Here is a 15,491-nt window from a genome sequence, read left to right as displayed (position 1 = left end):
TCCCCGGTCACAATTTTTTTCAGAAACTCATCACCCTCCAAACGGAAGCGCTGCAAGTGTTGGGAGGCTATTGTTTTCCTTGCCTCTTTATTCTGATCGGTTAACATTCTTGGAACCCACCGTGCACAAACTTTTGAGTACCCCAATTGTTTAATAATCGTGATCACACTGCCTTTACTAAGAGAAATAATGCGACACACTTCATCTGCAGTCACCCGACGGTCACCACGAATGATGTCATCAACTTGCTGAATGTTGTGTGGAGTCACTGCACTCACCGGCCTGCCGCTCCGCTTTTCGTCAGTCAACGGTGTTTGCCCTTCAGCTTCCTTACAACGACGAACCCATCGTCTAACAGTGCTGACATCCACTGTCACAACACCATACACCTTCTTCAGTCTTTCATGAATGCGTATGGGCGTTTCACCTTCTGCATTCAAGAATTCAATCACACAACGCTGTCTCAAACGAACATCGATGTCGGCCATCTTACAAACCTCTGCTGTGCTGCCACCTGTTGACACAGAAAGTTACTACTGCAGTGGATTGCAGAAGAAGGTTTGAGGAATGGCGACAAATTCAAATTTTTCACTTAACTTAATTTCTTTAAGTAGAAAAAAAATGGGAGGCATTACTTTTTGACCGACCCTCGTATTATGGAAAAGGTAGTTTCTACTCACCATATAGTGAGGATGTTGAGTCAGACAGGTACAACAAAAAGACTGACATGCACACACGCACGCACGCGCGTTCGCACACACGTACGAACGCGCGCGCGCACGCACACACACACACGTACGAACGCGCGCGCGCACGCACACACACACACGTACGAACGCGCGCGCGCACGCACACACACACACGTACGAACGCGCGCGCGCACGCACACACACACGCGCGCGCGCGCGCGCGCCCACACACACACGCGCGCGCGCGCGCGCGCCCACACACACACGCGCGCGCGCGCGCGCGCCCACACACACACGCGCGCGCGCGCGCGCGCGCGCCCACACACACACACACACACACACACACACACACACACACACACACACATAAATAAATATGCTACTCATACATTCATGACCACAGTCTCTTGCTACTAAGGCCACTTTGGCCTTTTTGGTCAAAAACTTACTTGTTTGATAGTCTTTTGTTGTGCCTATTTGTGACTTAGCATCTCCACTATATGATGAGTGGCAACTATCCCTTTCATAATATTGTCATTATTCCGTCCTGGATTTCCCACTGTTTCACTTTAAAGAATGTTTGATCTATCAACACCAAATTATAGCCTCCACAAAAAACCATGACCATGAAGAGAGGTGAGACTAACAATTGGTCAATTGTCATTTACACCACTAAAATGTTTCGCATACTTACCAATAACACACTGTCTTTTTAAACAAGCCACTTCTGAACAATACGTAGATGTATAAAACTGAAATTATTGTATCTGGTATCTACACCAATAAACTCTCCATACCTTGAAATTGATGTAGCGTAAATCTAAGCGGGATAAGTCTGCACCAGCTAAATTAACCCCCTGGAAACGCAGTTCAGCGGTGAATGGTGTGACAATGATGGCATTAACAACATCACGCCGAGTAAGAGGAGCATTATCTCTAGAACGTTGACCAGCTTGTATTAATGATTCCAACTGAGGAATCAATGATTCAATGCCAAAGAAGCGTGCCTCCTCCAATATTCCTGAACAATCAGAAACACACATAAATGAGGCATACAAACAAATTACGTCATTGTGATATAAAATATTTACTACATTAGATTGATGCAAATCAACTTGTCAGATGACTAATTACATACACCATCATAAAATACCATGTGAACTAGCAGAAGAAGAAAAAGAAATAAAAAGATCAAAGAATAACTACAGGACTGGATAAATACCTTCTGGATTCACATTATTATCAAAAATTAGTTGTCCATTTCGCAGGTAGTTGAGAAGTGGTTCAAAGTATGTTGGACTTCTATCAATAAGATAAGCACCATTTTTGTCAACATTGCTAGGAGTCATTAAAAATCCATTGTCCCCCTCTGCAAACATTCTGTAATAGATCATATAACAAAACATCAAAAATGCTCTTAATATCTCAATAGAATAGAACTGGGGAGAAGAGGAGTTTGTGGCACAACTTGACAAGAAGAAGGGATCAGTTGGTAGGACATGTTCTGAGGCATCAAGGGATCACAAATTTAACATTGGAGGGCAGCGTGGAGAGTAAAAATCGTAGAGGGAGACCAAGAGATGAATACACTAAGCAGATTCAGAAGGATGTAGGTTGCAGTAAGTACTGGGAGATGAAGAAGCTTGCACAGGATAGAGTAGCATGGAGAGCTGCATTAAACCAGTCTCTGGACTGAAGACAACAACAACAACTTCTCAACTGATTTGCAATATTAAAGATGACAGAGTAAAAAATATACGTAATACTCGTATCTACAACATGCTTTTGTTCACAACTTTATTTCACTGGCAAATAATACAAAATCTCCAACATACAAAACTAATGCAACAGAACAGGCAAACCTTATTGATGTTCTGGGTGACCATGCCAGTAGCTACAGTACCGCCAGCATAGCTCTCAACTTCATCGAGGCATGCAAACCCTCCCGCCCGGCACTGAAGGTGCCTATGATAAAGTTGTGCCCCTGGGAGGGACTGCACAATCTGGAGGCCTCAAAAAGCCTGTCCTCTTAGAATCTGATCAGTTTCGTTCTTGCACTAGACGTTAAAAATAGACTGAATCGACTGAAGACTCAGTTTGCTGTAATTTCAGGTGGGCTAACTAGTTTACTTGAACCAATTGCCTTTATATATCAACAGACCACTTATGGGATTTATGAAGGAAGAGTTGAAAAATACAGATGCAATCTAAATATTTTGAAACAACATTGTCAGGAAATAGAAGATACCTAGCATTTCTCAAGTTTGCGAGTTAGTCATAGCTTCATGGGGCTCTATAAAAATTGAAACAGGTGATTCAATCATTTAAGTGTGAAATCAGGAATGCACTGGTTGGTACCAAGGATAGTTTATTGTATGGGAATTCAGATTCTGACACAGTTGCTTCAAATGTTTCTTCCTTCTCCTCCGAGGATGAAAATTAAAAGTTGAGCTCTCTTTCCTGCATCGTCTACATATTTGATGTATGAATGGCTCTGAGCACTATGGGACTTAACATCTATGGTCATCAGTCAAAAAATATATATATATATATATAACAGAGGGAAACATTCCACGTGGAAAAAATATATCTAAAAAGAAAGATGATGAGACTTACCAAACAAAAGCGCTGGCAGGTCGATAGACACACAAACAAACACAAATATACACACAAAATTCAAGCTTTCGCAACAAACTGTTGCCTCATCAGGAAAGAGGGAAGGAGAGGGAAAGACGAAAGGATGTGGGTTTTAAGGGAGAGGGTAAGGAGTCATTCCAATCCCGGGAGCGGAAAGACTTACCTTAGGGGGAAAAAAGGACAGGTATACACTCGCACACACACACGCATATCCATCCACACATACAGACACAAGCAGACATATATATATATATATATATATATATATATATATATATATATATATATATATATATATAATAACTGTTTTGTAGTAGATGTATTAAATGAGAAATTGTTTTTCTATAAACAAGTCTTAAGAAGTGGAGTGCCTCTTTTATACCAGTGCACCTTAACACCGCCAAATATGGTTAAGTGGAAGACACTCCCATCAGAAAGTACTACTGAGCTCATGATGTGACTGTTCTCTGAGCAGCATTAACAGTCTGGCAATCACTGCCCTCTCTTGATAGTGATTGCTGGTAGTTGCAAGCAAGAACATGCAAATGTAAAAATATTGTAGTGTTTCTGTAACCTTTGGAGAGTGTGTTGTTCAGGTCAGCTCATATTTCCACTAACAATAAGTACTGAAGTACAACATGAATCAATTTTGTTTGCATATGTGGAATGGTACATAGTAATACTCCTACCCAACATTCAGACAATAGCAAATTGGTGTTTCCTTCATTCTGGTTTCATATAGTTTCCCATGCTAGTTCAATTATTGCTTGGAGCCAATCTTGTATTTTGAAAATGGATGACATTAAGTGAAGACTTACAAAGAATTCACGGCCCTACAATGTCTGTCTGACACAGAAGATGGGTTATATTTTGAAGAATTGGATGAAGATCCCACTGTAACTTTAAGTGATATGGAATCTGCAAATAATGGTAGTGAGCCTGATGCTGTAGTGATAGTGGTGATAATGAACTTGATGCTGATATATCCAGCACAACAAGCTTCTGGAAACATCTAAAGAGACAGAGAAATCAAATCATTTGGAAAAATACAAAGTGCTCCATTTATATATAAAGTGACATTTTTAGAGCCACAGAATATAGTGCACTGCCACAACCAATACAACAGCTGACTACACCATATCAGTCTTCTAAGTATTTTATTACTGACAAATTAATTGTAAAAATTTTAGATGAAATTAATCTTTGCAGCACACACAAAAACCCAAACAAAACATTTAATTTCAATGTTACTGGAATTATGATATTCATGTTGAGCTAGTAAAACAGAATGTCTCAGAGATACTTTTAAAGTCTGATGACAACTTTGCATTTCAAAGACAATATGAAGCTATCAGACCCTGAGAGTCGAGATCATGACAAACTGTACAAGTGCTATAATTGATCACGTGAATAAAAAATGTCCTTCGGTGGCAATGATTGAGAAGCTGTCACTAACCAAAGCAAGGCACCACATGAGCTGTATATGAAAGAAACTGAATAAATGGGGGTACTTTTAATTCTGTATGGCGAAATGTGGTTTGCACACAAAACTGAAATATACGGCAATCAAGAAAATAAGTCAAAATTCACATTAAAAAATGAAACAGATATTGTACCTCCACAGATCTACTTTTCAATAGCACCACTAACTCTATTGTAACTGTTGTTCATTTGGTGTTTAAAACTATGTCTTTATACTTAACAAATGTTTATTAATGATGCAAATTTCACACAGTTTTGCATAAGTGCAAAGCATAAAAACATTTTTACCCATAATTAAGAATGCACTTTTTTTCCCTTCAACACTTTTCCTGACATCCTTGAACATGTATGTTCTACTATGTTTTGTACAGGCATATCTCCATTTATCAAGTATTTTGCTCGTTTGTCCAGTTTCTTTATAACGAGTGACCACCTGTCCTATCCTTACAGAGCATACCTAAGAATTTTGTGTACATCTATATTTTTAGCTATTAATGATCTCTGGATGAAATAAATAATAAGGGCAGTCTGGTCTAATATATAATGAGTCATCAATAAATTCCTGGAAGTGTGACATACGTTAAGGAGACAGCATCTCTCATGTTTCAGCTGTATATGTCAGTCACATGCTTTATCAAAAATGTGTCATTTATTGTGCGTGGTAGCTTACACTGTATTGTTTACTAGATTTACATAGCTCTAGTGGGGCTGTGGGAAAAAATGTTTTGTTCTGTGTATGTACTTTTTTTATATGATGTTGCAGCAACAAACTGCAGTGAAGTTTAACTCAAGATCTATGTTAAGTTGTAAAGTGACAGTTTCATTGCTAGTTGATGAAGCCAATGAATGTGCCATGACACTTTATTTTGTACTACATCCTGTTTTCCCATTGTGGTCAGATGTTTTCAACTTCTTAATATGCGTGAAGACATTAATAACAAGAACATTCCAGTCCACAATCCACTATTGCTGTGGAGGACCTGTTGGTTTGTCATACATCATTGTTTTGAAATGATGAAAACCGCAACATCTATATCAAAATGATTAACTATCACGACTAGTTTCATGACACTGTAGTCACATCTTCAAGTAACAAACTACTGACCTAATGAAGACACAAAAATTGTAATTAGACTGTAAAACAGGAATTACCGAATTATTATAATGTTGATTAGCAAGTGAGGTAAATAGACCTTTCAATACGTGACGTGTAAAAAAAACTTCGGTAAGAGTAAATACCAGAAGTGTCATACATTCCCTTTTTTTTAAACAAGCCACTTCTGAACAATACGTAGATGTATAAAACTGTCATAAAGCATGCAACCGTCAGAAACAAGATAACTAATGGAACTTGAGAGAAAGCTAACTCTAAAAACAAAAATTGTTGAGTAAGAAACAGCAGCATACAACATGGCAGAGAAACCCAAACCTAAATGGGCTCACTGAACATACTGAACCCCGACAAACAGTGACAACTGAAAAATATGATACTTGAAAAAACTTTACTTAAAGAATTAAGTCTATAAAATTTACATTGAAATAGTATAAGCTGCCCTTATATTTCAAGTAATTATTGTTGGCAGTAAATTCCACTATATTTTGCATGTGTGTTGGGGTACTTCACTCATCTTTTCCAGTGTCAATCTAAAGATGCCACTTTTTAACTTGTGTCACTTTTCTTGCCGGGATGCAATATGTAGTATATCTTCTCAGGTAGAGTGGTCAATACAACTAGTACAAATGAGACTGAATCAGTATGATCAATCTTAAGAATAATGCACAGCAGCACATGCACAGAACCTGGGGAATCAACATGGCAGACCAGAAGTTTAATTTAGATTATGGAGAATTTATGGATATTATATGCTGGAAGGTGCACATCCCTCTACATTTTAATAAGTTGGCACTTTAGATTCTGGTACTGTAGTTTCTGTTTTAAGATATAATTACAATTTGGTATCTTTAGGTCAACAGTTTGTTACCTGATGATCTCACCATGTCATGAACGTAGTCATGATTAATAAATCCCTGTAAGACAGACGATGTGCTTTCATAATTTGAAATTCATTGTCAGGGTTTAGTTGTCACTCATACTAAGTAACTTATATCTCATATTATTAATGTTTTTTTTTTGTTAGTGACAACAACTGTTTCTTATTTCATAAGACTTTCATATAAACTACTTTAATAACTGTACAAATGCATTATCACATTATCCCAGTTACTCTTACAGTTTTCTGTTATTTATGCTTCAGTCATTTCATTAATTTATCATCAAAATTATTAATAGGGCATAAAATGGTTCTTTTTCTGTCTTACCTTCTTAATAGCCACTACTACACTATAAAACTTTTCCTGCATCTGTCCAATTCCTAGTCATATCTTTGCCTTGAAAATCAATATTTTATAACGAAACACAGTTTCTCCGATACTTCACTTCATTATGCAGTCCTGGGAAACCACAAGAGCAGATAGGGATGTTTCACAACAGCTACAGATTTCAAGTTTTTACTGAAAAGAATAATGAGCACATGCCCCAAAAACACTACCCATTTCTCCTAAAATATCCTGGTTGTAGTGCACCAACAGAACAATTCTTTAATTACATCTAATAAAACAACAAAATATTTCCGAATAAAAGCATCTGAGTACTCATATAAAACACTGGAAACTCTGTGTACGAGTATCAACAATTCAGGGAAAGACATAAAGGCAATTACTGTAAAGAAGACATGCTAAGTTGTAGACAAGCACAATTAAAAGACACTCACACAAAACTTTCACTCACAGCCTTCAAAAGACAAATACAACAGTCATACATACAAGCACATGACCGCCACCTCCAGTAGCCTGAGCCACAATGCCCTTCTGTGTGCAACTTAAAGTGTCTTCGTTACAGTAGGTGGTCAATGGAAGTGTCTGATTCCACCAATCTGCTTTGACCTGTAATGTAATGGTGTTTTTGTGTGTGACATCAGTACAGTGCAGAATTTTGGGTTGGTCGTGTTTGCAGATGTCGTATTTGTTCATGCCCTCTGATGGTGGATGTGGACGTGCTGAGTTTAACATGTGGTATTGGCTTCATTTGAGTTTTGGTTGTCATTCTGCTAATGTGGTTTCAAATTGGGTAGTTCGTATAGTAACATGGGTTGTGGAAGGGTTTTCAATGAGTTATTAAGGCTGTTTTTTGTTGTTTATGTGCCTGGTGTTTTTGTCAGGTCCAATTAGTTTTGTTTTTGTTGAGCACAAAGAAATCTAATTTTTTAATTGCTTTTTTGTTAGGTATGTATATGACAGTGAAATTCACAAGAATTCTGAGATGAATGACGATATGATGTCTGACACAGTATGTGCAGATGTATTTTGAATATGTTGTGCATCATGTTTGTGGTGGCAGCACAAGGTTGGGTTTGGTGAACAACCTAGGTGGTGGTATTGATGGAGGCTTTTGTTGGTAAGCAACTTTTGTTTTGGTTTTATCCTATAGTAACTGTTGTGTTTTAACTGATGTAGTAAATATGGGATATTTGGATTTTGAGTTCTACTTTTCTGAGCTGTAGGTACTAGTCTTTTGGTATCGATAGCTGCGGCTGAGCTATATAGGTCAAAGGAAATTTCTGATTCCTGTGGTGGGTTTGTTGGTGTAGCAGAATGTTTTAACTTAATTTCTTTTTTATATTATATGTTTTGCGATGATATGGTGTTTTTTTTATTATTGTATATTCAGCTTTCCCCAAGCTAAACCCCCAACTTTCTGCAGTTGTCCTGTTAGTTTCATTTTATTTTAGGAGTGAGAAGTTATTGTCATTTTTATTTTTGTTCATGTCTGTTCGCATGTGTGGGTAGCGACATTGTTGTCATTTTGTATGCACTGGAAGTAGTCGTTTGTCATGTTGGTGATGTCATGGTTCAAAGCAGACATGTGGAATTGGACACTTCTGTAATGTCATGGTAAGTATTAACTCACATATTTCCTCAGCAATTCTGTGTGTTTAGAGTACTTACACTACCCCTGTTCAGGGAAAACTTTACTCCCATGCTTACTCTGGTTTTTTTTTAACTGTATGAAATTATTCTTTTAGAAGAAAAAAAAAGGTCACCTGTATGTGTTCACTATAAGATAATAAATTTGTTACCCTGATATTGGGGGCATGTTTCAATACATAACCAATTTCAATATGTCGCGTAATGACCATTATTGTACACATCTTAATAGATTCTTACCTTGCTAGCATGCTCATGGGTTCCTTTGTTACCAATGTGCTCCTTGACGTGGTGAAGTATTTTCCACCTACATTTAATGTCACCCACTCTGTGTTTGACTTGCTGCATGACGGCGTTTCAGTTCCAGAACTAACAGGTACGACCTGACTTGTTGCTGAAGTAGTGGCTGGTTTCACAGGAATAAAACCTTCCTCCTCAGAAACGTATAATATATCATCATCTCTGTAACAGAATAACATTATCCAGAAAAAAGATTAATCAGCATGTAGAGGTTTTCAAGTTTAAGCTAGTTGGCTTAATCGTACAAACTAGTCCACAACAAAAGTCACCCACGCTCCTTGCACAGATATTTGAACAGCATACATCTACAATGGTTAAGCTAGTGACATTTGTTTATTTTTCTGTGGGAACAAGACACAGGAAAATTCTCTGCACGTTATTCAGGCACTTACCTAATAAGCTTAAGATCATCAATTTCGCCACCCTGAGATGTGAACAATCGTTTAGCTGTAAATCCAAATTTCTGACTCGCTGCTGTCAGTAGTTCGTCCAGCGAATGTGTCACTAAAAAGACCTTAAAATAGAAAAAAATATTTTAAAACACTTTACGTAAGACAAAAATATACGCAAATACAACAATATGCTGACCTTTCCGTCTACATCTGTTCCGTTTTTGAACAATATTACTCTCTTCATGCTTTTCTATCGACAATTTTTTGTAACTGTACCTGTCAAATTTCTCGGCATAAAAGCTTGCAAAGATCATACATCTCGCGAGTACAGAGAGATCCGCCAAAACCATGGCCAGAACCTAGTCACGATAGTCTGTGATGCGAAATTTGTTATCGTTAGACAGCTGGAGCGACACTAGCGCTCCAAGCGGCGAGAAAGCGGATAGTAACATGTGTCGTAAGGACAGTGTTTGTCTTAACTACTCTCTAAATAGTTAACGAAATGGTTGTAATACTTTTGTGTTCCATGCGTTAGTAAATTACCAAGAGACATGAATTATTTTGAAAAACACGTAAACACAGCCGAATCGCACCGATTCAATGACATAAGCTACAACTTATTCGTGAAGAAATACTTTTGAATATATCTATATTTGCAGCTGACCCCTCTGAAAGCAAGAGAATTTAAACACATTTTTCAATAAAAACACATATTTCATGAGTGAGAGCATATATTTCTGCCGTCTGATGTTATTATCATAGGCACTTTCCTTGATAATTAAAGAAAATTTTAAGGAGTCTCATGACAATCTTGCACTTCACTGAGACTTTCTAATACATAGTATTTTTGTTAACGTAATTACTTTTTCTTTGAAAACAAATGTCTTGAATATTCTTGCTGTTTGCGGCTCAGATTTAGCAACAATTGTGGCATTGGTTTCCTCTGTGCTGGGAAAAAGTTTTATTGCTTTGGACGATTTATTATCATGCCTGTGCGATTTTGCGTTAAGCCAGAAGTGTAGTCGCTAATTTCGTACAGTGAGTAATGTGGGTAGTACATTCCATATAGGTTTCCTACGATCCACATTCACTGATTCGTATGAAAGTGTAGTGAACAAAACCCCGCTTTGTTGGGTAGATACACAATGCCTTTCTCCAAAATCTCAGGTCTTCTGCTATTTACTAGCAATTTTCTGTTATCAAAGAAAAACAGCGGTATTCAGTAGATACATGTACGCTACAAGAGAATAATAAATAAACTATCCTGTAATGTTAAACTTTTAAACATGGCTGCGTGGTCAGCGACCATTTGCAAAGTAAAATTAAAGTAGTAACAGCCCTCGGTCGCGAAGGGCTGTTATTGCTTTAATTTTATACTTTAATGTACTGTCTTATACCTTTGAGGATCCTTAGGAAACTAAAGAATGATAAATGTGGTCTCATTTTTTAGTTATTGTAGATTTTTATGGCACTACATACACTCCCTATTGTAAAAAACTATGTTAAAATCGATATAAACGTTAGCATTCACACTCATCCGATATCGTAGTCAGAAGTGTCGCTGCTTGGAATGCTGCTATCGCTGTGGATAACAAAAACGAGACGGAGTGTAGCGACTGTTATGTTAGACTGTGGATCCGCTCAGAATTAAAATGAAAAACGTTGATCTACGAGCAACAAATTTGAAAGCGATATGAGCAAAAAGTAATCGCTGTATCGTTGCATCGCCTCACAATCGGTAAATGAACCTGCAGACCTGGACATGACCGTGAACTAGGGATTCTTATCTACAGTTATTATTAAGACCAGTTCACACAATCCGTAACAGCACAGTAACGTCATGACACCATCACGTCAGGGGGTATTCACACTGTTTCTCACGTCATGGCGCGTCAAGTAAATTCAAGTCACGTGATCTCAACTAGCATGGCTGTAATTAGATGTTTTTTTTTCGCGAGAATTGCCGCATTCGCAAGATGATTTTCAACTGTTACTCGAAGTGCACATACACAGCGTGGTAGCTTTTATGTACATGGATATCTGAGTCCACGTTTGTATGAAAATCATGTTTATTGGACTCAAATGGTCTGCAGCATGAAGGAATAGCTTGAATATTACAGAAAGAAGATAGAAGTGCAAGACTACACAAAAAAGACCGTGGATCCGAAAAATAGGGTATTTCAGACACTATACAAGGAGTTCAAGGAAGAGGAATTTTCATTTTACATTTTAGAAAGCCGAAGCATCAGTTTTTTTTATTTGTTATATCAAACTGCACCCAAGATTACTAAAACAAACGCAGTGTTACGAGCTGCCATCACATCCCATGAAAAATTGGTTTCTTTAAGGTTTATATATATGGTGGTCCATTGATCGTGACTTGGCCAAATATCTCACGAAAAAAGCGTCAAACGAAAAAACTATAAAGAACAAAACTTGTCTAGCTTGAAGGAGGAAACCAGATGGCGCTATGGTTGGCCTGCTAGATGGCGCTGCCATAGGTCAAACGGATATCAACTGCGTTTTTTAAATAGGAACCCCTATTTTTTATTACATAAAGGAATATGAATGTTTTAGTTGGACCACTTTTTTTGCTTTGTGATAGATGGCGCTGTAATAGTCAAAAACTTATGGCTCACAATTGTAGACAAACAGTTGATAACAGGTAGGTTTTTTAAATTAAAAAACAAAATATAGGTACATTTGAACATTTTATTTCTGTTGTTCCAATGTGATACATTTACCTTTGTGAACTTATTATTTCTGAGAAGGCATATTGTTACAGTGTGATTACCAGTAAATACCACATTAACGCAATAAATGCTCAAAATGATGTCCATCAACCTCAATGTATTTGGCAATAGGTGTAACGACATTCCTCTCAACAGCGAGTAGTTCGCCTTTCTTAATGTTCGCACATGCATTGGCAATGCGCTGACGCATGTTGTCAGGTGTTGTCGGTGGATCATAATAGCAAATATCCTTCAACTTTCCCCACAGAAAGAAATCCTGGGACATCAGATCCGGTGAACACGCGGGCCATGGTATGGTACTTCGACAACCAATCCTCCTGTCATGAAATATGCTATTCAATACCGCTTCAATTGCACACAAGTTATGTGCCGGACATCCATCATGTTGGAGGTACATCGCCATTCTGCCTAGCAGTGAAACATCTTGTAGTAACATCGGTAGAACATTATGTAGGAAATCAGCGTATAGTGCACCATTTAGATAGCCATCGATTAAATGGGGGCCAATTATTCTTCCTCTGATAATGCTGCACCATACATTAATCCGCCAGGGTCGCTGATGTTCCACTTGTTGGAGCCATCGTGGATATTCCGATGCCAAGTAGTGCATATTATGCCGGTTTACGTTACCGCTGTTGGTGAATGACGCTTCGTTGCTAAATAGAACGCGTGAAAAAAGTCTGTTATTGTCCCATAATTTCTCTTGTGCCCAGTGGCAGAACTGTACACGACGTTCAAAGTCGTCGCCATGCATTTCCTGGTGCATAGAAATATGGTACGGGTGCAATCGATGTTGATGCAGCATTCTCAACACCGACATTTTTGAGATTCCCGAATCTCGCACAATTTGTCTGCTACTGATGTGCGGATTAGCCGCAACAGCAGCTAAAACACCTACTTGGGCATCATCATTTGTTGCAGGTCGTGATTGACGTTTCATACGTGGCTGAACACTTCCTATTTCTTTAAACAACGTAACTATCCGCCGAACGGTCCAAACACTTGGCTGATGTTATCCAGGATACCAAGCAGCATACATAGTACACGCCCGTTGGGCATTTTGATGACAATAGCCATACATCAACACGATATCGATCTTTTCTGCAATTGGTAAACGGTCCATTTTAACATGGGTAATAAATCACGAAGCAAATACCGTCCGCACTGGCGGAATGTTGCGTGATACCATGTACTTATACGTTTGCGACTATTACAGCGCCATCTATCACAAAGCGAAAAATGTGGTCCAACTAAAACATTCATATTTCTTTAGGTACTACAGGAGTATGTAATAAAAATGGGGGGTTCCTATTTTTAAAAAACGCAGTTGATATCCATTTGACCTATGGCAGCACCATCTAGCGTTTGATGCTTATTTCGAGAGATATTTGGCCTGGTCACTATCAATAGACCACCATATATATATATATATATATATATATATATATATATATATATATATATATATATATATATGACCGATGTGTATATATGTAATCTTGACACAGTCTGTGCAGTCATGACTGATAAAGACACAGATCTACTAATGAAGTAAAGGCCAACTCACACTGGCCGTCATTCCATGTCACATCCTGTCCCGTCAAAACATTCTGCAGTTCAATGCATTTCAAATGGTGACATCAGAACTGGCCGTCCCATTATATCTCGTTACGTCACAGCACTATGAAAGTATCTTGACAAGAAAGAAATTTCCAGTGGAGTCTAAAACCAATCCACACTGGCCATCGCGTTACATCCCGTCCTTTCAAAACATTCTGCAATGAATTTCAAATGGTGGCATCAACACTGGCATCCACACTGGCATCACGTCACAGCACCATCAAGGTTTCTCTGGAGGAAATTTCTGATGGCTGACATCATCCGTCACCTGACCCACAACCTAATTACCTCCCAATTCACGACAATGGGCAGATCTTCATACTTCGTTTTTTCGTGGTCTTGTGGTTGATCTCATTTGTTTATTGTTCATTATCCGTTATAACTTGTGTCGTTTCGTTATTTCATTTGCTAAAATTGATAATAAATGATGACAGATTAACTGAAGCAGTTTGAATTGTACAACATGAGCATGCCAAATTACATGCCCTCCACTATAAAGTGGATTTTTATAGATATCGGTACCGTATTTAATATTTTACAATGAAATTAATCGCAACATGCCTGCAAATTCAAGTAAAAAGGCTCTGTGGACAGAATCAGATTGATTGATTAACAGGTGGAATTTATTTGTATGTTGTTATGCATTTTTAGCGTTACATAAAGAAATGCACTGAAACCTTCATCAATCCAGCCACAATGCTCCCAAGTCTCCAAAGCGACGCACGTTGCACAACAGGTGCCGCTTTACAGTATAGATAGCTGACCCTCAGCCAGACGTGGCCCAGGAACGGAATCAAAGGACCGAAATGTGCGTTCGAAACGTCGACGTTCTTGTGTCCTGCAGTTCTATGCCTACGTGCAATTTACTGCATTCCTCATCGATCCCTGAACCAAGTGATCCACCGTCCTGAGTGATCTATTTTCGTTTGTTCTGTTTCTGCTGCAAAACACTTGCATGTGCGAGACTCGGGCGTTTGACGACACCTGTTTCAGTGTGTTGTCCAACGGCCTCGTGGCCGATGAGCATCGTACGGCTCCACATTAGTGCGGAGAGGCACCCCGCTGAAAGTCATTCAAAACCGACGCAGTGCGCCAGGTTCCACAGGCTTCCAGCTCCAGAGCTTCAGAGCTCTTACCAGTCTTACTACAACCACTGTGATAGTTTTGAGAAGTGCGCGTGATTCCACACGTGGCGCGCGGTTACTGCAAGCCATGCAGGTAGTGAGCTGTGCGACATGACATGCACATGGCAAGATATGCAGTCTAGTTGATAACGACCTTTTCGCAGGTTCACATAGGGAAACCTCATTACTACTTTCACTTCCTCTAAATGATAACGTTTTTGTCATCTTTCGGTAGCCTCGGCAATGACAGAGTGATGCCGCATACCAGTCCAAAGACCTCATCAAATCATTCAACCAGCTGTAGTGATGGGTAGTGTGTACAAATGGCAGGAATGTAATCAACGCGAGCTTATGACTCGCACTTACTGGGAATTCCTGGTTCATGGAGAACAACTGCAAGCCCCAATCCCTAGTGCAAAGGAGGTTCAGCAGGTTACCCCGACCTTTCGACCTGGGAAGACACACTGATTCCTTCAGGCTAACATGCGTATGGCCCAGAACATCTAAGAG

At 38.8% G+C, this 15,491-nt stretch overlaps 1 protein-coding gene across 1 annotated transcript in view; it reads right to left on the bottom strand.

Moving 5' to 3' along the window:
* LOC126251891 (BTB/POZ domain-containing protein KCTD9) overlaps positions 1-9,873 on the bottom strand; it is a 44,709-nt gene extending 34,836 nt beyond the window's left edge. The window contains exons 1-5 of the mRNA XM_049952602.1: positions 9,681-9,873; positions 9,485-9,606; positions 9,033-9,254; positions 1,912-2,069; positions 1,487-1,710 (exon numbers count right to left, since the gene is read on the bottom strand). Coding sequence (XP_049808559.1) covers positions 1,487-1,710; positions 1,912-2,069; positions 9,033-9,254; positions 9,485-9,606; positions 9,681-9,728 — 774 coding nt within the window. The 5' untranslated portion in view covers positions 9,729-9,873. The remainder of the gene's footprint in view (positions 1-1,486; positions 1,711-1,911; positions 2,070-9,032; positions 9,255-9,484; positions 9,607-9,680) is intronic.
* Between the last annotated feature and the right edge of the window lie 5,618 nt (positions 9,874-15,491).

The sequence above is a fragment of the Schistocerca nitens genome, chromosome 4 (assembly GCF_023898315.1).
Source record: "Schistocerca nitens isolate TAMUIC-IGC-003100 chromosome 4, iqSchNite1.1, whole genome shotgun sequence".
In the NCBI taxonomy this organism is placed as follows: domain Eukaryota; kingdom Metazoa; phylum Arthropoda; class Insecta; order Orthoptera; family Acrididae; genus Schistocerca; species Schistocerca nitens.
This window is presented reverse-complemented; position numbering and strand designations above follow the sequence as displayed.